Raw genomic sequence first — 27770 nt, forward strand, 5'->3', positions numbered from 1 at the left:
TTTTTAATTAACAAGCTATGACTTGAGAGACTCTGAGAACAAACTTAATGTTCCGAAACCAAGGAAACAAATTTTCTATAAAAAGGGGCTTTAGCTGTACGGGTGTCACACTGTAGAACAGTCTTCCACGTAAGGCAAGATGCTCAGAGTCTTGAGTCTTTCAATCGCTCAGTATACACAGCATTTATGGAAAGCAGCTCTAAATTTAAATTAGCAAGATATGTATTATTAGAGTTATAGTTATTATGATATTGAGAATTTGTAATTATACAGTGATATAGTTTTTTTAATACATTACTGGCAGAAAGTAATGCAACCGAAAACTGACTAATTTCGCCGAAAATTTGTCTATTGTTCTAATCCGAAATATAGTGTATCTTCGCCGAAAATTCAGCTATAGTTTTTTCCGCAGTTTGCGCCACCCGAAATTTCAGCATCTGAAATTTTATTATTACAGCACACGACACGCGATCACAAACAACACATGCGATGTCTATATTCCATACCTGTCAACTCTCCCGCATTAGGCGGGAGGCTCAAGATTTCGGACCCCTTCTCCCGCTCTCCCGCTTTTTAAGCAATTTCTATCACTTCCGGAAAATAATTAGATAGAAAAAATCATTATTTTGCCTATTTTCTATTAAAATATTTGAAACAACAATTCACTTGCGTAGCACAATTTATCTAACACCCTTGTGAGATCTATAAGTGGATTAGTTCGCGAGAGCTTTGTATACGGCAAACGCCTGCAAGGTTAAACCCACCCTTCCCCCCAAACAAATGAATATACCCCACCCCTCCCCCCCAAAATTCCCAAGCCTTGAGATTTTTGGAGGTTGACAGGTATGATGTTCACAATCAGTTCATGGTCGGTAATTCTAAACTCACGAAAGATAGACGATGCTAGGGTAAGCAAATTATGAAAACACAACTTGTTCCCTTTAAAAAAAAACACTTCATTTGTAAGGAAATTGTTTGGAGTTTCGCTTGCCTAATAACTTTCGCTTTGCTAATTTACCTACACTGTCTCGTTGCGACTTGGATAAGCAATGTTTAAATAAACACGATAGAGAGTATCAAAATATACTTTACATGCAGAAATACAGTTGTATCTCAAATTAATGTAAAGATTATTTTGGTCTCTTTTCCGAACTGTTATTTTAAACTAAAACTCTGTATGCAAAGCCACTGATTATACAAGTGTTTGTGGCCCGCGGAAAGAGTGTCGCCATAGCATTATCCAAGACAATGGAAATGTCACACATCTCTAGATTCAACTTGCCGTTCTAAAACTTCTCAATAACAATCATGGTATCTTATTCTGAAATATTTTGCTTTTCCTTTGCCTGATAGTTCTCTTATGCAGCAAAAATATTTTACAGGATGTTTATTTCATTCGAAGTTCCTTTAAATATGTTTCTTTTAATATGTTTGGCTGATGAATTCTCCATGTCAAAATAAAGTTTTCTTACTAACTTTACTTGCAAAGTTTACTTATTTACTTACAAAGTTTATTTACTTACTTTACTTGCAAAGTTTACTTACTTTACTTACATATTATGTTGCATGACCTAATATTTCCAATTTTTACTGCAACCCTGGCCAACTAGGTTGCAATGAGACAAAGTTTGAAGATATTAAAAAATTGCTGTGTCCTTTTCTAACAGCCTTATGTTTCATTTCTTTCAATGTTAGTTGCTAATTGTGCTCAAGATAACCTGGGTAATTTGAGTTTGAATCACACTTCAACTGACAGAAGACAAAGAATGTATTAGAATCCATGCTATTTAACAGGCCATCCATTCTAATATATCAATAACAATCATAAAGAAACTTCTTTTACTGCTTTTACAATTTTAAAATATTTTTCGCATTTTTCCATTAAAAATTATCGGAGATTTCACCATTATAGTTTCATGTAAAAAATTGCAATAATCTGTTACACACGTTCCAACCATTCTTGAATAACTGATGTTAAATTTGAAAGCTATCACTGCAGCATTTTTTGTGCATGTTCAGTAAACGCTCTTTTAGCACCCTGTGGGCTTATTTAAAATGTTCTCCAGTTTGGGTGTTATTTTATATAAATATTTATTGAATAATTTATGGAAATTGATGTGTGCTTGACCAGGCAACCAGGTGATGACAATAAGATGCTGGTGTGCGATGTGTGTGACAGGGGCTACCACACCTTTTGCCTGGATCCACCAATGACAACAATACCAAAGACAGGCTGGAAATGCTTGGTGAGCTTACTGTTATTCAAGTGTTTTTTTTCCAATATGTTTTGTGATATGTGTACACCTCAAACTTTGTTAACTCCTCATGTGTTTCTTACTCAGTCTTTTAGTTCTCAACAACGAAAAAAGGCACAAGCCTGTAAACTCTCAAATGTACAATAATATAATCTATCATATTTAACAGCTTATTAATTGAAATGATTTCCTTGTTGAATGTATAGAGCTGTCGGAGATGTGAAGACTGCGGCTCTAACACACCTGGAGGAGGGCCAACCTCACGCTGGCATAGGAACTACACTGTCTGTGATAGCTGCTACCAACAGAGGAATAAAGGGTTATTTTGTCCCCTTTGTGGAAGAGCCTATAGGCAGATCTCTGACGTGGCAATGGTAAAATGTGAAATCTGTGAGAAGTGGCTACATGCAGAGTGTGACAATGTTGACCCAGACACTTATCGATGTATTGACTCAAGGAAGATTCCTTATCACTGCCCAAGTTGCAGAGTTAAAAAGCATGAGGTGAGTTTGATTACCATATGTTCTTGTTTGATTTTATCTGATTCTACAGTAGCATCCACCCCACCCAATCCAAACAGGTAGCTATTAGAAAGGCATGTTTCTTTTTCTTTATGTTTGATCTCTGATATGTAAGGAAAATGTTTGAATCATGATCATTTGATAGTGACTCTGTAAGAGCAACTTGGAGCAAGTAGCGATAAACCCCCCCCTCTTAAATATGTCCCCCATCTCCCATTAAGCCTTTACAGTATTGGTCCGTTAAAAAGGTATTGCGATTTGGCTTTAACGAGGCTTTTATTTTTACAGATTGTTACTGACAATGGCAGCTTCTATGATAATAATCAAATGAGTGATGACCCAGTCATGCCCCAGAGTTTATCTGATGAAGATAAGAGAACATTGACATCTGCTGCTATAGGCCGCATAACACCCAGTCCAATGGATGATGAGCTGCCATTGTTGCACAGCAGTCTGGATAACAATCTGGATGACATGAACCCATTACGCACTTTCAGCGACAGTCTGATGGACACAGAGATGTCCATGCATAGCTTAGATAAGATGGTCAGTGATACGAAGCTTCCAATGGAAGATGAGATGGAAGTGTTTGGCTCATCATCTGGCCTACCTGATTCACCACCTCACTCGGACAACATGCAAGAGGAGAAACTGTTTGTTAGTGCATCCTATTGTGCTCCAACTCGATACACCACCACACCTCCCAAAAACAGTGGCAAGCGAAAACCTGGACCAAAGTTCAAGGTATGTTAAGGCTTGTTACTGCAATATGTTAGCTGGGAGGGCTCTTTAAAGAGACCCTGACACGAAATTATATTCATTGTGACAGTTATTTCTTTGTATTTCTGTCTTTTCAGGTATTTTATTTTTGTCTGTAATAGCAGTGTGGCCATGAGGCAAGCGTTTAGCCTATAAAGAACAGAAATATATGACATTTGTTTTTAATGTTATTTCTTATTTAAAGGGAAAAACTGGGACACCTGTAAGAAAAAAACCAAAACACGAAAAACGAGGTCGACCTCCAACAAAGTTAAAAAAGCAAAATTCTGTGCAGCCATCACCAGGGAAGGAAAATGTGGTATGTTACCAAATATCAAATAATATTGTAGGATTGTAAATATCCATGTAAATACAGTAAACGTCAGAGAGAATACTGTAAGTGTCAGTGTGATGTTTAACTGTGTTTTTTTTTATTCCAGTCGGGTGTGGCTAATTCTGCTGAACCACCCACCAAGGAGGAGGAGAGTGAAGGCCTGCATTCTACGCTTGTGCTTTTCTCAGCCGATGATGAGTTCACTACCAAGCAGGACATGTGCTTGTGCTGTGGCAGCTTTGGCAAAGGCCCTGAAGGTCAACTCATTGTCTGTTCGCAGTGTGGCCAGTGCTTCCATCCATATTGTGTTGGTGTCAAGGTGAGAGACATCGTCCATTAGCTAATGTAGTTTATAGATAATAGACTTCAGCGTGATTGGAATAAATGTTTTGTCATGTTATTGCAGTTCATAGCTTAAATAAAGGGATTGTCCATCTAGGTGGTTTCTAGGAAATAAAAAAGACTACGTCTTTGTGTTATTGGACGATAGGCATGCAATTGTTAAACCCTGAGAACCCTGCAACACATTCACCACTATAAGGTTGCATTGATACTCCATGTGTAATAGTAAACAGTAGGGGGAATACAAATGCTGAATGATAATTTAAAACAAATCAAGGATTGCCTTTAGCTTACATCTGTACCTCTAGACTTTCACATGGCTTGAATTTTGTGATTGTGGTAGTCTTAATTCTCAGTCTGCAACCTCAATGTGTATGTAAACAGAAGAAGGAATAAACAACATTCTGATATATCTTCGACCCTTCTAATAGAGTTGTCATACTTTCAGGTCAATAAAATGATACTAAGCAAGGGCTGGCGGTGCCTTGACTGTACCCTGTGCGAAGGGTGTGGTAAAGGTAGCGATGAGGCACGGTTATTGCTGTGTGACAGCTGTGACATCAGTTATCACACCTATTGTCTGGACCCCCCTCTTGAAAAAGTTCCACCCGGAGGATGGAAGTGCAAATGGTATGTTGAATAAAAACAGAGATTGTCATATTGTCTATTTTTAGCTCTCCCTGCCCGATACCATGAGGTGATTGTGATGTCCAGAGAAATCAAATGAGATACTGCTTTCCCCAAAGATACAGTGGTATATTGATACTTGTTGTAAATAAATTTGGTGTTTTACTAAATTACTTTTTAAGTGTACAAACATTTATGCACCATTTGAAAAAAAAACTTAGAATGATTGTAAATTTCTTTACACTGACAGAAACAGGTTATGCTGTAATTTTGAACTTTGTTATTGTCACATATACATAAAGCAATATATGGACAGTTGCTAAATTTGTTGTGAAAATACCAGCTTTAGATAAAGAGATATAACCCACATTACTCCTGGTAAGACACTTAGCTGTGTAGTGATCTTCCTTCTGAATATGTGGAATATTGATAATCAGTGCACAGTACCATCTGCATCATGATTTTTTGTGCAATATGGTTCAAAACTGACACAATCTTGCAATATATATGCACATAATGTCTTAGGGCTGACTCCTATTGTGTTCGTACAGTATATGTTCTGTTAAATCCCTTGCACAGTATGGCTTAGGGAATATTATTGTGTTCCTGTATTACAGTGGAAACTGGATTTCATGATATGCCTCAGGAAAAAGAAAATGTATCATAGAATAGAGGTATCATTGCTGCAAAGAGGTCCTCGATTTTATGATATAAAAAACACTGGTGAAAATATTGTTGTAGCGAGGTCGGGTTAATTATCATATTTGACAAAATAATAAAACTGTAACTTTACTCTGTTGAAGACTGTTAAGTTACTCTATGTAAGAGCATATTATCCATTCAAGACCTGTCAAATAAAAAAATAGATTAACTGTACTGTCCGTGTGTGGTGTCTTGAGTTTTTCTCTCTTTGTTGATAGACAGAATCAGTAATTCCACTGTACTGTTAAGGGAATATTATTGTGTTTTTATATGTACTAAGACGCTAGGTTGATTGCTATGTGTTTCTGAATGGACTCTTTTTACAGGTGTGTATCATGTGATGACTGTGGAGCAACAAGTGCTGGCACACAGTGTGAGTGGCAGTCAAACTACACCCAGTGTGGGCCGTGCGCTAGTAAAACTTCTTGCCCTGTCTGTAACATCAAGTACAATCTGAACGATCTGATGATCCAGTGTCTGCATTGTGACAGGTTTGTTCTTTATTTAAAATTTGAAAACAGTTATGTGCATATTCACCATACATCTTAACGAGATAATGCATTGTATTCTAAAAAATATTCATGAATAATTGTATATTTTTACATACCAATTCTCATAAATGCCAGAGTTTTTTTTAACCGTAGAATCTTGCCAATCCAAGTCTGGAGTATATACACTTGCGTCACATTACTTACCTCGGCTGGCTTGCTTTCAGGTGGCTTCACGGCTCATGTGATGGTCTAATGACTGAAGAAGAAGTGGACAGGGCAGCTGACTATGGTTACCAATGCTTGTACTGCAGGCCAAAGACCAAGTGTTCCTTAGGGGCTTTGAGCGGTATGTCTTGCTCGAGTTCGGCCTCTAGTGCTGGTGCAGCCTCATTCTCACTCTTCTCTTCTTCTGCCTCTAATCCTTTAGGTAACTTTTTTACTACTTTTTGCCTTCTGGCCCTTCATTCCAAGGTCGAAAACTAGAGTTTTGTGATAGACGTCTGTCCTCTTCATCTTACACTACTTTATATAGAATTACAGTAAACCCAGTTTTTAATTATAGTAATAGTAATAGTAGATGTCCTGCCTAAACCTATCTCTAAGCCATATGATAATATTTTTTTGGACACAGGTCCGCCATCTCCAAGAGCTACTGCCTTACATCACTACCGCCCACAATTCTTATCCGAATTACATCCTCCTCAACCCCAAGCTAAGCCAATTCACCCCTGTCAGCGACTGACCAACAGTGGCCTTGTTGAAATGAAATTGCCGATTCAGTCGACTTCGCCAAATCTCGGGATGACCCCACAGCCTGTAGCTGACAACATTCTCCTCACAGAATCTGGGATAAAGCAGATGAGTAGACTGAAGATCTCTCCTGCCTCGAGAAGAAGAGCCAAGGTAAAAAACAAGATTAAATCAAAGATGGAAACTCCATTGAGTCCTCTGAAGAAAGGCGTCTTGAGTCCTTTGAACGATGAACAGATGAACATAGACTATTATAATGACAACGCAGTTGACTACACCAGACAGCTGACAGCAACCACTCTAAAAAAAAATGCCCATCGCCCAGGTGTCGGTGGTTTTCTGGTACGTGGTAGAGGAGCAGCAGCAAGGAAATTTGGTGGGCGTGGCTCAAGGGGTCCTCGACGAAAGGGGCTGGATAAGATGCTAGGTAGAGGTCGACACCGAGAAAGTCAAGAGCAGGTAAACCCACTTGCTGTCTTGATTCATTTCACATGGTGTTTAGTAAAATGAATAGTTTGGCTTGTTTCATCAGCTTCATGAGGCGATGATGGATACTACCAGCAATGCTGCGTGGGCTGATGAGGCAGATAAGACAAGAGAGACATCCCTGCAGGAAGCCTACCCATCTTGGATGCAGGTTGGGGTCAGAGCACTTACATGGTTGCCAATGTTAAAGAATTGAAATGAAAAGAAAAGGTCGGCAGCATTTCTGTCTTTCTTTTCCAGAATGCTGGTAAATTTTTGTTTCTTTTCCAAACACAGTCATATTTTTAAATTTGTCTGGGAGGTAAATCCTTCGGAGGTGCAGCTGATTGGTTCTTACATTTTTTAACACGCTGTTGGCAATGTAATTTGAAGACCATTGTTACAGACCGTGCATGTTTTAAATGAAGGCAAATTGTGCATGGCGATTGTAGGTGCTAGGCCTGATTTCTTTGCAGGATGCATTTTTTGGCAAAGAGCTTTTGCAACCGCACTCTAAGAAAAAGAAAGCTAAGCATGAGCCCGTCACCCCAAGTGATCACCAAACAAATAAGCAGCCCTCCCAAGGCCTGCACCAGACCCCGATGGCTGACCTTAGTGCCATGAACCAAGACCAAACTGGCCGTGATCAACAAACAAGGTATGAATTTTTTCCACACATTCAGTCACTCTGAACTAAGAAATGATCATTCAGTTAAACTTCCTTATATCATTGAGCATTGTATAGTTTAAAAAGTTAAACATGTAAGTATCCAGGTACGGTGTTCAACTCGATTCATTTCTCAAGAAGCATCTAAAACTTGTCCACAATGCAACGCGTCCCGATATCCTTGTTCGTTGAGGCTAACTCTATTTGTAAGATGTCGTACCTTGAATAAAAGGTGCACGAATAGTTTACCTCACAGTCTAATATGGTTTTCTAGCTGGCAAAGCGCAGGTGCAGAAGCAGCACTGCCTACTGAGGGGATTCCCATACCTGACGACCTGCCCAATCCTGATGCTCTCTACCGCAGCCTGGATATGCTCACAGCTGAGGTGATGCCTATAGGAACACAGGACGGACCAACGGTAGAGCAAAGTACGTAGTAGATTGTTTCGAGTTTTCCTGAATACCACATTACTCCTGGTAAGACACTTGCCTCTGTAGTGATCTTCCTTCTGAATATGTGGAATATTGATAATCAGTACACAGTGCCATCTGTAACATGATTGTTTATGCAGTGTGGTTAAAGGCTGGAATATATTTTGCGTTTTGACCATCGCAACGCTTTTTAGGGAGAGACCCCTATTTTTGTTTTTAAAGGATTGCAAAGGCAGAATTACTCCCATTTGTTTTGTGCAAATCCACCCAAAAAGCCCCAAACTATCGAACAATGCACACATATCCTGCAAAGTTGTATACCTCTAAAGCGCACATATCCTGCACAGTTGTATACCTCTAAAGCGCACATATCCTGCACAGTTGTATACCTCTAGAGCGTACATATCCTGCACAGTTGCATACCTCTACCCCTTTCCCCTGTGGAAAATATTTTCTTGATAGATTCCCATTAATAAAATCCAATTAATCCTTTTTTGTTTCTAGATATGCACCAAGAACATTCACTCGTTAACAGTACCCATACCCGTACTAACCATGGACAGCCCCAGACGTCTGATCCTCTTATACAGCAGCCTCATCCAGCACAGGCAAATGACCTGGACTTTTTACCATCTGATCTTGAAATTCTCCCCCATGTCGATGGCCAAGAAGTGGAAGACATATTTGCAGGAATCGAAATGGAAATGAAATGCCGGGAAACAGGTTTTATTGGTATAGAAAACAACAGCCAGGGTTGCCTCCCTAACAACTCCAATGACCAGATTTCCAGACAGCCAACAGATATGCAACGTCCCATGAGTTACCATGGAAACCACCCAGAAATCGGGCCTTATACACCAGGCCCACATGGTCCAGGGTTCGAACGCTCGTTTCCTACGCAGTATCCACAGGTTTCACAAAGATTTAGTCAGTTTGCGGCTGAGCGTGATTCGTTCCAGGTCCAGCCTGATGGTCGTGTTTCGCATGCCATGAGTAACATTGGGCAATACCCGTTCGAGAATGATCCCCCTGGTTTCCCCAAAAAGCAAGAGTTTGATCTGGCCAGTGATCTTCCTCGTGAAAGAAGAAGGCCACCAAGCCCTCGTGCGGACCCAATGAAGCAGCAGCAGAAGTGGCAAGAGGATGAAAAGCTTGGGGCTACAGCCACTATATCACCAGTGCTGTACGCGAATCTAGAGCATCCAAACCTGAGCGCCGAATACCCAGGTGAAGATATTCCTTATGTAATGAGATTTTAAGATATTAACATATCCTAAAGAAAGAAAAATATTATTTTTTCCTGACAGGATGTTTTTATCTTTGCTTTGTAAGGTTGCATTTCAATGATTTTCTCGAGAGTTTACTAGAAAATACTATATTTGTTATATCAAGAAATATGATACTCCAATGTGCTTATATATCATGTTTTTTGCAGAATGGACTAACAGATACAGGGCGATTGCGCGTCTCTGGCGCAAACTAACGGTTGAACAAAGGGAGCCATATAGGGTATGGAGGTTTTTTTATATTGTTAAACTACTGATACTGAGATTAAGACTCAATATTACATTTAATCATAGTGACAGAGCGTCTAACTCATGATGGAAAAGGTCATAATAATATATCTTTGCCTTTCAGCTGAAAGCGCGCGACAACCGAGTTCGACTGAAAGACCAGGAAAAAAGGGTAAGTTTAAACATTTCAAATCCTCTTACATGAGGCAAGTCTAACTTTTATGTTTTTTTTTGTTTGTTGCTGCTGTTGTAGCTTCTGCGACAGAGTGAGAGTGAAAAGAAACATGCTGCTCTTGAACAACCACCTACACCTGCACCTCAAGTAGAGACCCAGCCTGAGACCCCAATCCACCAAGCAGCGAGTCCCTTTGTGTTTAGAGACAACCAACAACCCAAGCCTGCTCCTCCTCCACTCACCCTAACTGAGCAGCACCAGATGGCAGTTGGTGATCTGCCATCCACGACACACCAAGAAATGCAGCCTTTGTCTGTCCCACCAAGATCTACCACACCCACGACTCCTCTGAGTAGCAGTGGACCATCTACGCCTATCTCAACTGTGGCTCCAATGACACCTTTGACGCCTACCTCTCCTCGAGGCCTTGATATGCTGGCCATGCAGCCTGGTTACGATGCTAGCCCTGCTTCAAAGAATGCAGCATCCGCCCGATCTGCTTCAATGAAAGCAAAGAGGTCAAAGGAGGAAAAGGAGAGGGAGAAGGAACGACGGAAGCAGAAGCTCAAGATTCAACAAGAGCAGGAAAGGCAGTGGAAGCTTCTGCAGCAAAGGCGTCAGCTTGAACACCAAAGGCAGCAACTGCAGCAGCAACAGGAGACGCATATGATGAGGCAGGAGCTGAAACGAACCCAGCAAGCCAAGGGTCTCAGGATGGGCGAGGAAAAGAAAAAGAAATCTCCTCAAAAGGCGGGCAAAAAGTTCAGTTCAGGTCCTTCCTTTGGCGACAAGGAGGAGGAGTTATCAGGCAGCAGTATGGATCATCACAGCGAAGGAGCTATGCAACCATCACCTGCAGTCTCGACCTCCAGTAGCCTTGATTCGCATCTGTCTGCCTCTCTACAGGACAGCTTTGGAGGCAGCATGCCTTCAGATGGCCTGATGGACACTACATCGAGCACTGGAATTAGTCACGGTCTAGAAGACATGGGACCTCTCTCGCCTGCCACCAGCGTTGATAATGTAGTTGCAATGGTTAATCAATCTCCCATGCAGCAAGTTGCTGGTGGAAACTGGAACGAATGGAATACAAATTCGAAGACCAGTAACCGAGAGGGCCCTCAACAGACACATACCACTCCCAGTAGGATGGGCCAGCCACCTCAGGCAGTTGATCAAAGTATGGTCATTGCGCCACGACAGCAGGCTCCAAGTGTTTCACAGGAAGACACTGGCGTAATGCAGTCGTGGCAAGGCAGACCTATTCCCCAACCATCTGATTGCCGCGTTAGCCATGAACAGGCTCTTCCACATCACAGTGTGGGATTTACTTACCACAACCAGGAACAAATGTGGAAAGGCAGTGCTTTGTCCCAGCCTGTTCAGCTGAAGGGAATGCAGGTGTCATCAGAGGACATAGGTATGTCTTTAACTCCGTCTGTATCCGGAGGCCACATGACAGCAGAGACAACCCCATCATCACACCAGCTCCCAAAGAGTCAGGGCCAGTGGCATTCTTCCAACATACCCTCCTCGATGGCACAACAAGTAGCTCCGCCTGCGATGGAAAATGTTGATATGCATCAAGAATGGCAGTCTCAGACACAGGTTTCATCTGGCGTTCCTCCCCTTAAACACCAGCAGCAAAGTGGACCATCACTCCCTATGTCAGCGCAACAACCAGTGATGCAACAGCCAATCAACCAACAAGTGCAGATACCACAACAAGGTATGCCTGTGAACATTCAGCCTGGGCCACCTCCTGCACCACCGCCACCTCCTGTCCAACCTGTTGGTGCACAGCAGCAGCCAGACGATCAGCAGCAACTTGAGCTACTGCAGAAACAGCAGCGAGAGCAACTCATGCGTGCCCAACAGCAGCAATTTCTTCAAATGCAAATGCAGCAACAGCAAGCTCTACAACAGCAACAACAACAGCAGCAGCAACAACAACAACAGGCCATCGCTGTGCAACCGTCCTTTGTAAGAGGTCGTATGAACCCTGTTGTTAATACCAAAGATATGCCAGAGATTGATAGTGAAGAAGAGCACCAAGAGCGCCTGCGGTTTTTGTACCGCCAGAGACAACTACAGAAGCAGCAGATGCAACTGCAAGCTCAAGTCGCCCACCAAACCATGTTTCAGCAGCAGTGGAATACTGTACAGGGCTTTGTGCCTGGTGCATTGCCGGCCGACCCTAATAACCCTCAGATGCTGCAGCCACAGATAGCACAGATGCGGCCTCAAGCCCCTGACATGATGCAGCAACAACTGATGATGGAATACCAGCGGCGCATGCAACAGCGACATGATCTCGGACAGCAGACATTGCAGTATGACAAAGTTGTGCAGGAGCTGCATCAGCAGCAGGGTGTCCAGATGCAGGTTAACCAACCTCAAGGTGTAATGGAAGTCTCTCACCAAAGGTTTGCTTTGCGACATCCAGCTCCTGGTTTACCGCCACCTCCACAACAGGTCCCTGGAATTTTGCCTGGCCAAGTTCCCTTGCCTGGTGTTGATGGACAGCAGCTGTATCAAATGCAGTTACAACAACAGCAGATTTTAATGCAGCAGCAGCAACATCCCAAGAGCACCATCCATCCGGAGGCAGAGGCAAGTCAGCAAACCATCAAAGACCAAAACCTAGCAGCTAAGGAAACTTTGTCAAACAGCACTGTTTGTGGTGCTGATAAGGAGAAACTAGTTCCCGTAAAGTGTGATGCTGAAGAGGAGGCTAAAGAAGGAGCAGTAGATGAGAAGAGCGACGAGTCTAAGACATCAACTGAAGCTAAGGAGTCCAAAACTGACGATGGAAACCAAGTTCTGGCGGGCAAAGAGAACACTGAAGAAGGAAGTAAAAGTCTACCTGGTAGCGCAGATAAGCCCTTGGCTAAAGAAGAACTTGGAGAAATCAGTGATAAGTGTGATAATCAAACAGAGAATAGTTGTGGGAGAAAGGCAGATGACTCCAGAAAAGATCATGGAGTTGATAGTAAAGACACAAGCATTACAACAGCTTTAAATGATTCCCCAACCAAAGAAGGTACAATAGAGTCAGTTTCAAATCAATCACAAGCTAACCCAAACACTGAAAAGAAATCACAAGAAACTGGTCCTGACGTAAATAAAGTGGAGAATAACATAAAGACTGAATCGTGTACAGCTAATGAACAGCTGAACAAGTTGTCGAACCAACAAACTCAGCAGCAACAAGTGATGCAGACACAAGCTCATGCTATGCAACCCTCCCAGCCAAACCCTCAACAACTTCAGCAGCAGCAAATCCACCCGCTGTCACAGCCAAATCCTTTCCCGACACCAACATCGGGTCCACCGCAGTCTGTGGCCAATAACCAGCAGCAAGTTATGCAGCAGCAGTTGGTTGTGCTGCAACAGAAGTTCTTCCAAATGCAGCAACAACGCCAGCTTATGATGCAGCAGTACCAACACCTTCAGCAACAGCTACAGCAAAACCAAGATCCCATGATCGGCGCCCAGCTTATAGCCCTCCAGCAGCAGGGTCAGTTCCTTCAGCAGAGCCTTTTCCAAGTTTGGCAGCACATGCAGATGGTGCAGCAGCAATTACAGGTGCCAGGAAAACCAGGCATCATGGTGCCTGGCCAGCAACCGCTGTTCCCGCAACCTGTGTCATCGCCTGGTCCAAATAATCAGGCTCTTCCCTGGAGTCAGGATCAGCAGGGTATGGTGAGGTCTGGTATGCCAGGTGCTCCATTGATGCCAGGAATGATGCCGATACAGCCATTACAGCGGCCTGAAGGTGTAGCTCCATCTCCAAAACCTGTAAGTATTTGTCATAACCTAACTATTTCCACGATCTTTATATTCTTGTATGTTTCTTTAAATATTTAATATATTGTTTACTTAGGAAAAACCACAGCGAAAGCCTCGCGCACGTGCGAAGAGTAAAGATTCTCTGACACCACAAGCCTCGCCTCTACCTGGACAGGGCCCTCCTGCTGATTGGATGAATTCCCCTCCTGCTGCCAGCAAGCCTGGGCCTAAACCAAGGGGCAAGAAGAGCAAAAAACAGTCAGACCTGGACGACCCTGAAATTCAACTCCAACAACAGCGCCTTCAGCAGCAGATACTCCAACAGATTGAGCAGCGTCACAGGCTTATCCAGCAGCAGCAGGAGCAGCAACAGCAAGGTCCGGTAGGTCCAGCACTAGGGATGAACCAGCAGATGATGGGACCTCTTCACATGGCTAATCCAAGACCGCAGATGCAGCAGCCAACCGCTCAGCCCATGGGACCTGCAGCACCTCGGCACATGGGTCCAATTACTTCCTCTATGGCTACTTCTTCACCTAACCAAATAAGTATTGTTTCACAGAACATGGGATCGGTATCCTCTGCACCGCAGGGAACACATCTTGGTCCTCCAATGTCTGGAACGGTCATGTCACAACCCATGGTCTCTCATGCCAGTCAGAATTTTGGACCACAGTCACAGCCAAGTGGATTTTCGATGCCCCAGCAGATTGTCACTCAGGGACACATGGCAGCTTCTTCGTCTCCAGCCGTGCTCTCTAGCGCTTCACCCTCTCAGTTCATGTCAATGTCACATCATCAGCAGCCAGGGACCCCTGCACCACACATGTCTCAAGCACCAACTCCGCAAATTGGTGTTTCTCAAGGGGACACAGTACCAACTCAAATGGGCCCACCACCATCCCCACACCTGCCTGTTATGATGAACCAGCAGCAAGGGAGACCAAGTTTGGATGAACAGCGTCGCTCTGAACCTGGCAGTCCCTTTGTGGAACCACAAAGCCCTCGCACTCCATCTAGCACTGACCCATTCGGCCAGCGCTTTCCTACACCTGACCAGTACTTACAATTTACTCAGCAACAAGCACGCCAGAGGCAACCCATTGTGGAGTATGTAGCAGATGCAAATAATCCATTTAGTGACGACTTCCGAGTTATGCCTGTGAAGGCTAAACCAGCTAGAGCCGCATCCAAGAGAAAACGTAATACAAAAGAAAAGAACAGCAAGTTACCTCTGCCGTCCGTTCCTGAAGGCAAAATTCTGACTGATATCCCACCCTCTCTGCCATCCACAGCTTCCCAAATTGGAGAACAGGTTGTAAACACCCGGACCTCAAGTAATGAGCCTAGCCTCCCTGAAGCTCCTGCCAAAGACAAAGCTGATAGCGTCATAGAAGACGGGGGTGTTCAAGAAAAAAAGCCAGAATGTGATTTACAAGTTCCTGATAGTTCTATTGATTCCACAGCAGCAACACAAGCCTCTAAAGACCCAACTTCGTGTGAAGAGACCACACAAGCCAAAACCAAGAAGGTTGCATGTAGTGGAGCCTTGCAGAAACTGGAATCCATGGTTGCAGATATTGCGACTGAAGAGGAGGCATGCAAAGACCAGGAGACTAGGGACGGAGATGAGTTTGATTTCGATCTGTACAATGAAGGGACTGACCAAGAAGTTGCGAATCTGTGTAGGCTAGCAGAGCTTAGGTCTCCCTTACAACAGATGGAACGAGACCATAATATGCAGCCATCAGGATCGCAAGCCAACTCCGTCATTTCTTTGGAATGTCATGAAGAGGTTCCTTCTTTTGTGTCACCAGTGCAGGATGATCAACAGACAGGGAAAAAATCAGCCGTGAACTCACGTGAAGGTTCACCCCTTCCTACGAATTTAGAGATAGGCAATGCGTCAAAATCCGTCTCAACAGTCAAATCTGAAGAGCAAGAGCAAAGTGAGGCTTCCTGTGTTCAGTCTTCTAGTTCTATATGTGAAGAAAATACTTCGAAAAACAACGATGATTGTGCAAAACAAGGCACTTTGAGTGATCGGGTCCTTTCTGATGATCAAGCTGCCAAAGCTGTGTCGAAAACAAACCAAGATTCTCAGCAAATTGAGCAAGACAAGGAGATTGTATCCTCACAAGAGCCAAATGATACAGCCACCATGATTCAACAAGACCCCACTTCAATTACTCGAGAGTCTGATTCTATACCTGGAACACATGAAGCTAAAAATGAGAGTACCGTCAAGCCCAACTCGGGAACACTCAACCATAGTGGAAACATTAGTAGTAGTTTGGACTTGGAGCAAGAAGCCAAAGCCATTATTTCCACAGCTTCATCTACAGTCCCATCTATTCAGACCGAATCAGTAATTTCTGTATCGCATGGAACCTTAGAAGAGCATCTTGCCCCAACTGGACCAAGTGTATTGTCATTCAATCAGATAAACCCTGGCGAACCATCGTACAATTTCGCACAACGTGAACCTAACATTTCGGCACCCGTGCCTGACCATGATGCCGTCATGGTATCTGGAAATGACCCTATGCTTGGAGGCCAGATCATCCAGGCAGAAGGCCAGGGAGCCTTGATGACCAGCAGGCTGGCACCCAAGGCAGTTGCCCCCAAACCACGAACGCCCTCTAAATCAAGGAGTAGAAAGACCTCGAAAACTGAGAACATCAAACCAGTTGTGGCCAGTGTCATGGATTTCCGTAAGGCAGAATACGAACGAAAAAAGAGGGAATTTGAAGAACAGCAAAGTAAAAAACGGATGCAACAGAAGCAGCTTCGGGAACAGAAGATTCGAGAACGTGAGGAACGGAAGAGGCAGCGTATGTTTGGCAACTCCCCGAAGACAAAAACGCGAGAGAATCAGCTGCAGAAAAGTCGTAAACTGGAGAATATTGAGGCGGAAAGTGTAGGTGATAGTGTGTCGTTACCATTATGCGAACCCAAATTGCTTCTCACCCATGCACTTATGCATCCTTACGGTTCAGCTCCATTTAATGGTCAGTGTACCCTGAATGGAACCTTTGGTAATGCTTCGATCGAGAACACTGCAGATTACTATTCGAGGTTTCCCTCACCTGATCTCGATGTTGTGCTGTCTAAGTACGCCCAGCGAAAGCCTCTTGTAAATGGCGATGTAACGGTTGAGGGGCAGGTTGAAGTCATGGGGCTAGAATCTAAAGTACCACTAAAATTACGGGCTATGAACATGGTCCCTTTGAAAAGCGTGCGAGAGCTGAAGACCGAACGGTTTCATTCGGCAGAGAACGGATTTTCAACAGAGCACTCTTCTGCTGCCTCTTCACCTGATACCCAGTACATAATGTCTTCCTCTCCCGAGATAGATGCTAGCAGCAAGCCCAAGAACCTTAGCTTCCCTGCACTTTCCAACCGTGAAATCTCGGAGTCTCCTGTGTTTTCTCCTCTAGCGCCTGTAAACATCAAACGTGAGCAAATCAGTGCTTTTGGCACAAACTCATGCTCTGGTTCGTCCCGAGCTGATAACCCTAATGACAGCCGGACTTGTCAGCCTTCCAGGGCAGGCCCCTCGCTCAGGCTGGACCAAGATATTGACGACTTAGATAGCATCAATGTTACGCTAACCTTGTCTCCTTCGTCTGAAATGCGGGTTTCAGAGACTGTTCATTCTGTGGCGGAGCTCATTGGCTGTTCCCCTCCAAGACCTTCGGACATAGTTATCGAACCCTCATGGAAAACGTCGGTAACAAGCCCCACATCAAACTCTATGCCTTCCAGGTCTTATTCATTTCCTGTCACGTCTCCAACTGTGTCTAAGACTCCGTATCCATACTCGCAGTTTGACGTGACATTGGATAAAAAAGAGAGAAAGAAACCAGATGGGCCTTATTGCCGCCATTGTGATGTTCTTATTATTGGCATTGGCGTGACAAGAGACCCGATTGACCAGGCTGATATTGAACAGAACGAACAATCAGCGCAAAAGGATTTCAGAGTACAGAGTGTCAACGTTGAAGCTGGAGATAGTCGTGACGCCTTTTGCTCAGAAGCATGCTTAAAGCAGTATTACTCGCATCTTGAGGCCACATCCTCCGGAATGAAGACAGACGATGTGAAGTCTTTGTCTGCAGCATCACTAGCAGTGAGCATAGGTCAGTCCACAAACTCGACTAGCATGGAAGCGGTCATGGCAGTGGGTCAAGAGAATCGAGGCCAGCATGCTGCTGAGGGATTGCCCGCTTCTGCTATGCTGAAGCTTCGTCGTCCCAGCTGGAAAGAAGAAGATAGCTTAGGGGTAAGATTGATCTGATTTTATTTGTTTATCCCTCACTGATCATTGCACTCTCCATTGGTGGCAAGAGCCTGTTAGTATTTCCTGTCATAAGAGCTCTCTTTGAACTTTCTAGGAGAAGGAAGGTAAAGTTCGTCGGGATACAAGGTGGAAGCGATGGCAAAAATCAGACATGAAAGATAGCAAGCCCAAGCAGGAACTAAATGCCATGGAAGTCGCTGAGGTAAACGATACTTGTACCCTACCTGATGCATTATAGGAAGACAAACACAAATGTGTGTTTTTTATTTTTTTTTATTAAAGAGAACGTGTTTTTTTGCTTAGTTAATGGAAAAATATGGTGCTGTGTTTCGACCAATGGATCTTCCTGAAGATACTCGGAAGTGTACCCTCTGCGGAGCATCGGGTGATGGCGAGTCTGAAGGCACATCACGGTACGTAAACGACTCACACGCTTGCCAGTCAATCGAAACGTACAGATGCGCAACTCAGTGTTATCTCACTATCGCAACATCTGCTCATCTGTTGTGTTTTCATGATAAGTGTGTTTCTTCGCAGACTTCTCAATCTGGAAGTCGATGTCTGGGTTCACCTCAACTGCGCTCTCTGGTCACTTGAAGTCTACGAAACGCTAAATGGAGCTCTCATGAACGTCATGTTAGCAGTCAAACGTGGAATCAACACGGTAGTGCTACCATAACCTTACGCAGGAATATCCCTCATTACAGTAGATTAATCCAACATGGTTTGGAAACCGATGGTTACTCGAGTGATGACTAATGCCCCTATTTTCACAGTAGAATACCTTCACTTCGGGAGGTTAGCCCCTCATGGACACGTAGTATAGCCCTCACTGACCACTGCCTGTATTTCCTGTTTTCTATTGAAACAGGAATGCTGTATGTGTCATAAGATGGGTGCGACTGTGGTCTGCAACAGAGTGAACTTCTACAACAAAGTGCGATGCTCTAACACCTATCACTTTGGCTGTGCCATAAGGAATAACTGTATGTTCTTCAAGGACAAGGTACTACAAACCACAGCAGCTTTTGATGTTTTTATTTCCAAAACACTCTTTCTCAACCGACTGTGTGATTTTACAGACTATGCTCTGCCATGAGCATCGGCCCGATGGCGACCGGGAGGACCGGCTGCCCTCCTATGCAGTTTTCAGAAAGGTGTTTATTCACAGAGACGAGATCGAGCAAATAGCCAGGTATGCTAAATTCGCTTTTTTGTTTCGACAAATTGGTATAGAATAATCTAATTGACTAAGTAAGTTTGTCAACTTGTCTTGTTCTGTAAATTTAGCATGGTTGTGTTAAGAAAACTTTCAAATAAAGTTTTTCAATCAAGTTCATACCACTTTGTGTGAGATACCCGAAACTTGAATTTGTCAGATGACTGAAAATCAAGATAATATTCTAATATACAAATATAACGTTCAAATCAATTTCTTCTCCCTTGCTCCTCTAAACATGCTCGGCATTTTTGACAGCGCCTTTTTCCCCCTTAAAGGAATTTGTATAAACATTAGCTTATTAAATGTCGCAAATTACTGAAGTTCTTGTTGTCTTCTTTAGAATGTTGCGGCACAATCAAGAGTCTGGCGGCGATAAACTGCAGACGCTGAGAATAGGAAGTCTTGTGGTGAAGTCTCTAGGGCAACTTCTGCTACATCAGCTACAGACCTTCCACACAAGAAATGCAGTATACCCTGTAAGTACATGGTTGACGTTATACCCTGTAAGTACATGGTTGACGTTATACCCTGTGAGTACATGGATGACAGTATACCCTGTAAGTGCATGGTTGACGTTATACCCTGTAAGTACATGGTTGACGTTATACCCTGTGAGTACATGGTTGACAGTATACCCTGTAAGTACATGGATGACAGTATACCCTGTGAGTACATGAATGACAGTATACCCTGTAAGTACATGGTTGACAGTATACCCTGTAAGTACATGGATGACAGTATACCCTGTAAGTACATGGTGGACGTTATACCCTGTAAGTACATGGTTGACGTTATACCCTGTAAGTACATGGTTGACGTTATACCCTGTAAGTACATGGTTGACGTTATACCCTGTAAGTACATGGTTGACAGTATACCCTGTAAGTACATGGTTGACGTTATACCCTGTGAGTACATGGATGACAGTATACCCTGTGAGTACATGGATGATAGTATACTCTGTAAGTACATGGTTGACAGTATACCCTGTGAGTACATGAATGACAGTGTACCCTGTTAGTACATGGATGACAGTATACCCTGTGAGTACATGGTTGACAGTATACCCTGTAAGTACATGGATGACAGTATACCCTGTGAGTACATGAATGACAGTATACCCTGTGAGTACATGGATGACAGTATACCCTGTGAGTCCATGGTTGATAGTATACCCTGTGAGTACATGGATGACAGTATACCCTGTGAGTCCATGGTTGACAGTATACCCTGTGAGTACATGGATGACAGTATACCCTGTGAGTACATGGATGACAGTATACCCTCTAAGTACATGGATGACAGTATACCCTGTGAGTACATGAATGACAGTATACCCTGTAAGTACATGGATGACAGTATACCCTGTGAGTACATGAATGACAGTATACCCTGTAAGTACATGGATGACAGTATACCCTGTGAGTACATGAATGACAGTATACCCTGTAAGTACATGAATGGCAGTGCTTTGCACCCCTCTCGTGCACATTATATTTTACTACCATTGATTGTAAAAGCCTTATTAAACGCTCAATTCATTCGCTCGCCCCATGTTACTAATGCGCCTATGTAAATACTCCTTAGCTGAAACTTGTCCAAAAGCCGTGTTTTTACTTACTAAGCATGCTTCCAAAAACAGAGTTTTATACAGTTTACTTTTATTTTCAATGGCCATCTTTAATTTGTATCTTCTGTTTACATATAGCGCTCTTGCATTCTTCAGCTAAAGTGGTTATATATTTATTTTTTTAAATTGTTGCTAACCCCTGATAAATGATATTGTATTATTCAGGTTGGATTCAATAGCATCCGATTCTACTGGAGCATGCGTGAAATAAACAAACGTTGCCAGTATCACTGCAAGGTGGAGGAGTGCGAAGGCATGCCCCTCTTTACACTACGCGTCAACGAGCAGGGACACGAGGACACGGTGTTCAAGGGGAAATCGCCTAGAGGTTAGTCATTTACCCTGCATTTCCATGCTTCAACAATGAAATATAGGTTCTACCGTGAACCTTCCTGCTTCATAGACGACAATTAGTTCCTATTGTATGCCTGTTTAAACTACAAGTTGGTCCCTACCCTATATTTTCCTGCTCCCTCCCTTGCAGTTTCACTGACAGTCTGATACTTACTACCCTACCCGTCCCTCATTTGCGGACAAATATCTCCATATCTCCCTACCTACTACCGTACCCTTAGCCTCACACCTCCCTGCTTCACTGGAGGAATAGCCTTCACCCGTTTTCTGTGTTTCGGTTGTTACGGTTTCAATGATCGTTGACCAAGATATCCTACGGTTTCAGACGTTTGGAAGCAAGTGCTTGAACCTATCCATAAGCTACGGAAAGAAGCCGTTCTCGTGAACCTCTGGCCCGCATACATCACAGGGGAGGTAGGTCCTGGTTTTGTGCTGTTTTCTTATCTGTGCATTTCAATCATTGCGTGGCTACATGGCCGCTTGGAGCATCACCAATTTGATTCATTACTACTGCCTTATACCAGTGATCTGCTTACACCAGTTTGGAGCATCACCAATTTGATTCATTACTACTGCCTTATACCAGTGATCTGCTTATACCAGCTTGGAGCATCACCAATTTGATTCATTACTACTGCCTTATACCAATTTGATTCATTACTACTGCCTTATACCAGTGATCTGCTTATACCAGTTCTACCACTAAATACGCAGCCATCGCTCAATGTTTGCTATATTTGTTTGAAAAGAGATGTAAATTATTTGATTGTTCTTATTGATGCAAATGTGTGCCATTCTTTTCATAGGACCTTTTTGGTTTGACGGAGCAGTTCGTACTACGGATCATCGAATCGGTAAGATTTGAGTCTTTTTTTATTCACCTTATTTTGTGAATTAAGGTTAGCTTCATTGAACTACTTGGGCTGGGGCTCAGAAACACCACCATTACTAGTTGTAATTCTCAGCACTATCCACGGTATGCTGATAATTAACATTGCTATTTTGTCGGCAGATGCCTGGCGTGGATTACATGCAGGGTTACAACATGCGCTATGGCCCCTCCAGTATCATGGAGATGCCCCTGGCAATTAACCCCACCGGGTGCGCACGCGCAGAGGCGCTCATAAAAACGCACTTCAGAAGCACGAGGTCAGTATCTAGCATTTGTGATACGAGAAGTCTTCAAGAGGTCATACATCAGGCGCGTAGGCAGTGGTGGCACTCCCGCGGCTGCACTGCTCTTCTTGAGATCGAGGCCTTCAACGCACGAATAACGCACGAAGCATGTTTAGAGAACGGGGGAATAGGCGAATTGCACTAAGAAGCCGCATGCCCTCCCCCCCCCCCCCCCCAGTTCGAACCAAAATGCCAAAAAACAATCTCATGAAAATATGAAAATAAAGACCTTTCCTACAAATAAACTTTCTGGCTACTTTGTAAGTCCTGAATAAGTTGCTTTTGGTTGTTATTTTGCCGCGGAAATCCGGAACGCGTGCAAGTTTTCACCCAAAAAGTAACGAGATCTGTGATTGTGACCGTTCTATTGACTCTACGGTATACCCTCTATTTTTTCTCGCGTAACAGGAATAACCGTTTTTCGTGTTACCTCCCCAGGGCGCGCGCTTTGCGCACTACCACAGGCGGCTCGTCTTCTTCGTCGTCTAGAGCTACCGCTGGTAGCAATGCCGCAGGCAATAGTAGTCGCGAAGCGGAGGAATCGACTTCGCTCTACATGAAGCAGTTCGTGTACTCCAAGGCGTCCCAGTACCGCAAGCTGAAGACTGAGTGGCGACAGAACGTGTTCCTTGGGAGGTCTAACATCCAGGGGCTTGGTCTTTTCGCCAATCGTGACATGGAACCGGTAAGTGGCGCTGTTTCTCTCTGTGCGTCTGTGAAAACTTCATCTTACACTGCTGAAGCGGCCCTTGCGAGCACATGTTTCCAGAAAGATATCACTGGGCCAACCCCGTCTTTTGCTCATACAGTATTGCCTATGTAATGGGCTGTCAAGCTTAAGCCATACAATGCTGGCATTGTCTGCACGGAAAGTAGCTAAACTTCACATTAACTGGACCTCATCTTGTTTGGATTACAGCTCAACTGGCGTTTCTCCGTACCTGACCAACCGAAACCCTATCGCAAACCCCACCCCGATCTCAACATGGCTCACTCCCTCCCTCCCCCCTCCCCCCTCCTCAATGCCTCTAACTAAATTTAAATTTAAAAAATTAAATATGAAATTTTTAAAGTGCTTATACAGTATAAACCATGTTCTGAGCGCTTCATATTTCAAATCCTATCACGTTTGGATAAACTGTGTTTTTTTCTCTGTTGTTTATTGTCTGTCACAGGGTTGTATGGTCATCGAATACATCGGTTCTATTATCCGTAACGAGGTGGCGAACAAGAAGGAGAGCATTTACGAGTCACAAAACCGAGGAATTTACATGTTTCGCATCGACTCTGACTCTGTAATTGATGCGACGATTGCCGGAGGGCCTGCGCGATATATCAACCACTCGTGCATGGTAGGCTACACTTTGTTTGTGTTCAAATATCAACCACTCGTGCATGGTAGGCTACACTTTGTTTGTGTTCAAATATTAACCACTCATGAATGGTAGGCTACACTTCGTTTGTGTTCATATATCAACGACTCATGAATGGTAGGCTACACTTTGTTTGTGTTCAAATATCGACCACTCATGAGTGGTAGGCTACACTTTGTGTCCAAATATTAACCACTCATGAATGGTAGGCTACACTTTGTTTGGGTTCAAATATCAACCACTCATGAATGGTAGGCTACACTTTGTTTGTGTCCAAATATCAACCACTCATGAATGGTAGGCTACACTTTGTTTGGGTTCATATATCGACCACTCATGAGTGGTAGGCTACACTTTGTTTGTGTTCATATATCAACCACTCATGAGTGGTAGGCTACACTTTGTTTGTGTTCATATATCAACCATTCATTAATGGTAGGCTACACTTCGTTTGTGTTCATATATCAACGACTCATGAATGGTAGGCTACACTTTGTTTGTGTTCAAATATCAACCATTCATGAATGGTAGGCTACACTTCGTTTGTGTTCGTATATCAACCATTCATGAATGGTAGGCTACGCTTTGTTTGTGTTCATATTATTAAGGGGGTGGGTTATACGGGCCAGTGCAGCTATTTGTCTTATGCATGCAGTATGTAGAGAATTAATAGAGAAACGATTTCTATATTTAAAAGGCATTTTTACCAGTTTAGAATAGCTCTCAAACGTTGAAATTTCCCTCCTTAGGTCAATTTTTTTTTCTTTTTCTCTTTTTTATCTCGGGTTCACGATGGAGAGCATTTTCCCATAAATCTTTTTGTTCACCCACTTAGATATTACTATTAAAGATGGATGAGTGCCTTTGGAAGTGCCCATGGCGCTATGTAAAAGCCATCGGTGTAAATTAGTACAGTTGTGTGTTCGTTTACAGCCTTTTTGGCATGTTCTTTGTTTTACGCGCAGTGCTTGAGTGTATATTGTAGCGACGCCTTAGGCATGTCTTGTTAAATGAGTTATTAACCAAAGTAAACTTGTCCATAGCCCAACTGCGTCGCTGAGGTGGTGACATTCGAAAAGGAGCAGAAGATCATTATTATCTCGAGCCGCAAGATCGAGAAGGGGGAAGAGGTATTTATACTTTTAACAATCGATAACTTTATCAGGCCAGCTCGCTTGCTAGCTCCTCCACAAGGTAGTGTATATTGCGTGGGGGAACCGGCTTATGTGTCAGTTGCGCCATGATAAATGTCACACGAAATGCTTATCGCAAATATACGACTCTATGTTCTTTGATGACCCGCCTCAAGTATGTACATTTCCTCTTGACTATGCATCTTAATAGTTTCTTTTGTCTCGTCGATCAACCAACATCTATCTAAACGGGCATAATGGCCCTAAATTGAACCGCACTTTGTCGGCTTTCGCTTGGATAGGCAGCAATCCCTCTGCTCTGTCGAGCCACACGAAAGGGTAACTCTTTTTTCGATAAGCTCACCTTTTCTGTTACTCTTGGTTTGCTGTAGTTTCTATGGGAATAAGATTTTTAGCAATGACCCAGAAGAAAGTGCAAAAAAAATTGGGAGCAATAAACTAGAGAACAAATGCCCTGCTAGCAGAGATCTCTCCTGTATCATTCGCGTCTCTGGGTTTTCGCGTTGTCGTTTGTTTTGGTTCAGACGAAACTGCGAACACTAGCAAGAACACATAAATAGAGGGAAAACAAGAGAAGGGCCTCTGTCAGCAGGGTAGAGAACAAATAGCCGCTGTGAACGAAAAAGAGAAAAAAAGGAGATGTAACTCGATAGTGTTTGCCCTAGCGTATTTAATGACAAAGTGTTGGCTCTAGCGTATTTCACTGTTAAATGATAAACTGCTTTCTCTAGCGTATTTCACTGTTAAATGATAAAATATTTGCTCTCGCGTATTTCACTGTTAAATGAAAGCCGAATGATACGGTAAACATGTGCGTAATTTATGAACCTATGATAGGAATGTTAGATTTCTAATTTCCCAAATATTATAATATGATATTAGCTAAACAATATAGAAAGGTCCTTTTATGAAAGATCGCAAAAATACAAATGGAACAACTTTGTTCCTATGACTTTCGTTTCTGTTCTCGACTTCATCTTCGAGAGCACGCGGGCGGTTTTAATTTTTATTTATTTATAATTTTTTGAATTTCAAATTTTAAGGCTTTAAAGCTATACTGCAGCGTAAAGACGTATTCTCTCTATGGAAATAACGTAAAAATACATATGCCGATTTGAGAATGTATGTTATAGCATTTCTCGCGCCTGAGGAAAATGGCTCATACAATCAGACAATTCTACTGCAGTGAGAGGGTCTCCCTTGCGCAGCTTTTGATTTGTGGCCCATAAGGAAGTCAATCTTTTTCCATTTCTTACCAAAGTATTACCAAAGTTTGCATGATCGCTAACGGTTTTACAGATGGAAGACTAGTGATAAAAAAAAAATATATAAATTTGCATGCGGCACAAATTCTAGGGGCGGTGGCGACCAGAAACAACACTGTTTTTTATAGGGCGTATCCCAGTTTGTCTAAGTTGTCGGTGAGTGCTGAAAATTTAAAACAAGATCCCCAGAGTTGAAATAGAGTTTCGATGTTTGTGATTCAGACTATAAGCTTATCGTTTGCATGGATTATTAGTAATTTCTAATGAATTTTAGATAGCGATGCCATTATGATATCATAGGATCTACTATTGCCATATTATTGTCTTAAACCTTGTTTTCCTGCGTTCTACAGCTGACCTACGATTACAAGTTTGACTTTGAGGATGATGAACACAAGATCTCATGTCTGTGCGGAGCTCCTAATTGCCGCAAGTGGATGAACTAGCCATATCACCATACGCCATTACCGATTCATACCCACTCGTATTATTTATTAGGGAACATTTTTTTAAGAGATTAACCCCAACGCAACTTATATAGTCCAGAATAGCATAGATTCAGTTTAAAAGATAATAAAGAATTTAAATAATTCAATCAATATATGTAATTGTTATTGGGAATCCAAGAGGACGCTCGGACAGCTATTTGTAAAGCGGCCAGTGAGTTCCATTTCATGATTTTTCTTACTCATTAACTTGAGTGCATTTCTCTCTCTTCTCGTTCATCTGTCTCTTATTCTGTTCAAATCGTGCTGGGACTTCGCCAGTGAATAGAATATTTAGTAAATGTTTTACAAATTTTATTGAAATATCATTAATGCACTTCTAGTGCAACCCAAAATGAGTGTATATAATACAATACATATAATGTCTGCTTTTATTAAACAGTTGCAATGGAAATAAATGCTATATTTGCTGTTTTGTCATCCCGTGTCTTGATTAATTGCGCGTTTCCCGTTTGTTTTTGCTAATTCATACCCGATCCTGATCCATTCGTTCAAGATATAGCTCACGGCATATATAAGCAAGGAATTTTAAAGCCATTCAGACTGATGACAAGCAAATTATTTACAAAATAACTACACCTGTTCAACAAGCAGTGTTTTTCTTAAATCCGCCCAAGTACCAGCACAAACCAGGAACAAAGAAACTAGAGTGCTGCTAATTTTAGCAAAGGTGTATTCCACGGGATTAAAATCGGCATAAGTAACACTTCCGGGGCCATTTGTTTCTGACACTCTTGCTGAATTGTCTTTCCTTGGTGTATTTTCACGGAACTCTGCTTTTTTTATATATGTTTTGTGTTTCAGTATAACACGTATTTTCTGGTATTATACTGGGTAAATATTGCATGTACTTTGAAAGGCATCTGTCAATCCTGTCGCCACATAGACGTGATCAGATACCCGCCCACGCGCAAAGCTTTACACCAAAGGATTTGGCCCAGGGCCAAGGTGAATTTGCGAT

General features: G+C 42.8%; 1 protein-coding gene across 2 annotated transcripts in view; it reads left to right on the forward strand.

Moving 5' to 3' along the window:
• Positions 1-27229, forward strand: part of LOC5509114 (histone-lysine N-methyltransferase 2C) — a 36053-nt gene extending 8824 nt beyond the window's left edge. The window contains exons 10-40 of one of the 2 annotated variants that reach the window (XM_032377982.2): positions 2132-2246; positions 2462-2758; positions 3065-3520; positions 3741-3854; positions 3976-4188; positions 4660-4841; positions 5867-6031; positions 6256-6377; positions 6663-7240; positions 7314-7424; positions 7723-7904; positions 8188-8342; positions 8850-9572; positions 9781-9854; positions 9984-10031; positions 10113-13835; positions 13921-18111; positions 18224-18331; positions 18433-18542; positions 18667-18793; positions 19001-19135; positions 19212-19324; positions 19692-19827; positions 21147-21309; positions 21661-21749; positions 22142-22189; positions 22348-22484; positions 22950-23196; positions 23687-23863; positions 24928-25014; positions 26657-27229. In XM_032377982.2, coding sequence (XP_032233873.1) covers positions 2132-2246; positions 2462-2758; positions 3065-3520; positions 3741-3854; positions 3976-4188; positions 4660-4841; positions 5867-6031; positions 6256-6377; positions 6663-7240; positions 7314-7424; positions 7723-7904; positions 8188-8342; positions 8850-9572; positions 9781-9854; positions 9984-10031; positions 10113-13835; positions 13921-18111; positions 18224-18331; positions 18433-18542; positions 18667-18793; positions 19001-19135; positions 19212-19324; positions 19692-19827; positions 21147-21309; positions 21661-21749; positions 22142-22189; positions 22348-22484; positions 22950-23196; positions 23687-23863; positions 24928-25014; positions 26657-26749 — 13219 coding nt within the window. In that variant the 3' untranslated portion in view covers positions 26750-27229. The remainder of the gene's footprint in view (positions 1-2131; positions 2247-2461; positions 2759-3064; positions 3521-3740; positions 3855-3975; positions 4189-4659; positions 4842-5866; positions 6032-6255; positions 6378-6662; positions 7241-7313; positions 7425-7722; positions 7905-8187; positions 8343-8849; positions 9573-9780; positions 9855-9983; positions 10032-10112; positions 13836-13920; positions 18112-18223; positions 18332-18432; positions 18543-18666; positions 18794-19000; positions 19136-19211; positions 19325-19691; positions 19828-21146; positions 21310-21660; positions 21750-22141; positions 22190-22347; positions 22485-22949; positions 23197-23686; positions 23864-24927; positions 25015-26656) is intronic. The other variant, XM_048724079.1, reaches the window with a different exon arrangement.
• Positions 27230-27770: the final 541 nt, after the last annotated feature.

This window comes from Nematostella vectensis, chromosome 2 (assembly GCF_932526225.1).
Source record: "Nematostella vectensis chromosome 2, jaNemVect1.1, whole genome shotgun sequence".
NCBI classification, from domain to species: domain Eukaryota; kingdom Metazoa; phylum Cnidaria; class Anthozoa; order Actiniaria; family Edwardsiidae; genus Nematostella; species Nematostella vectensis.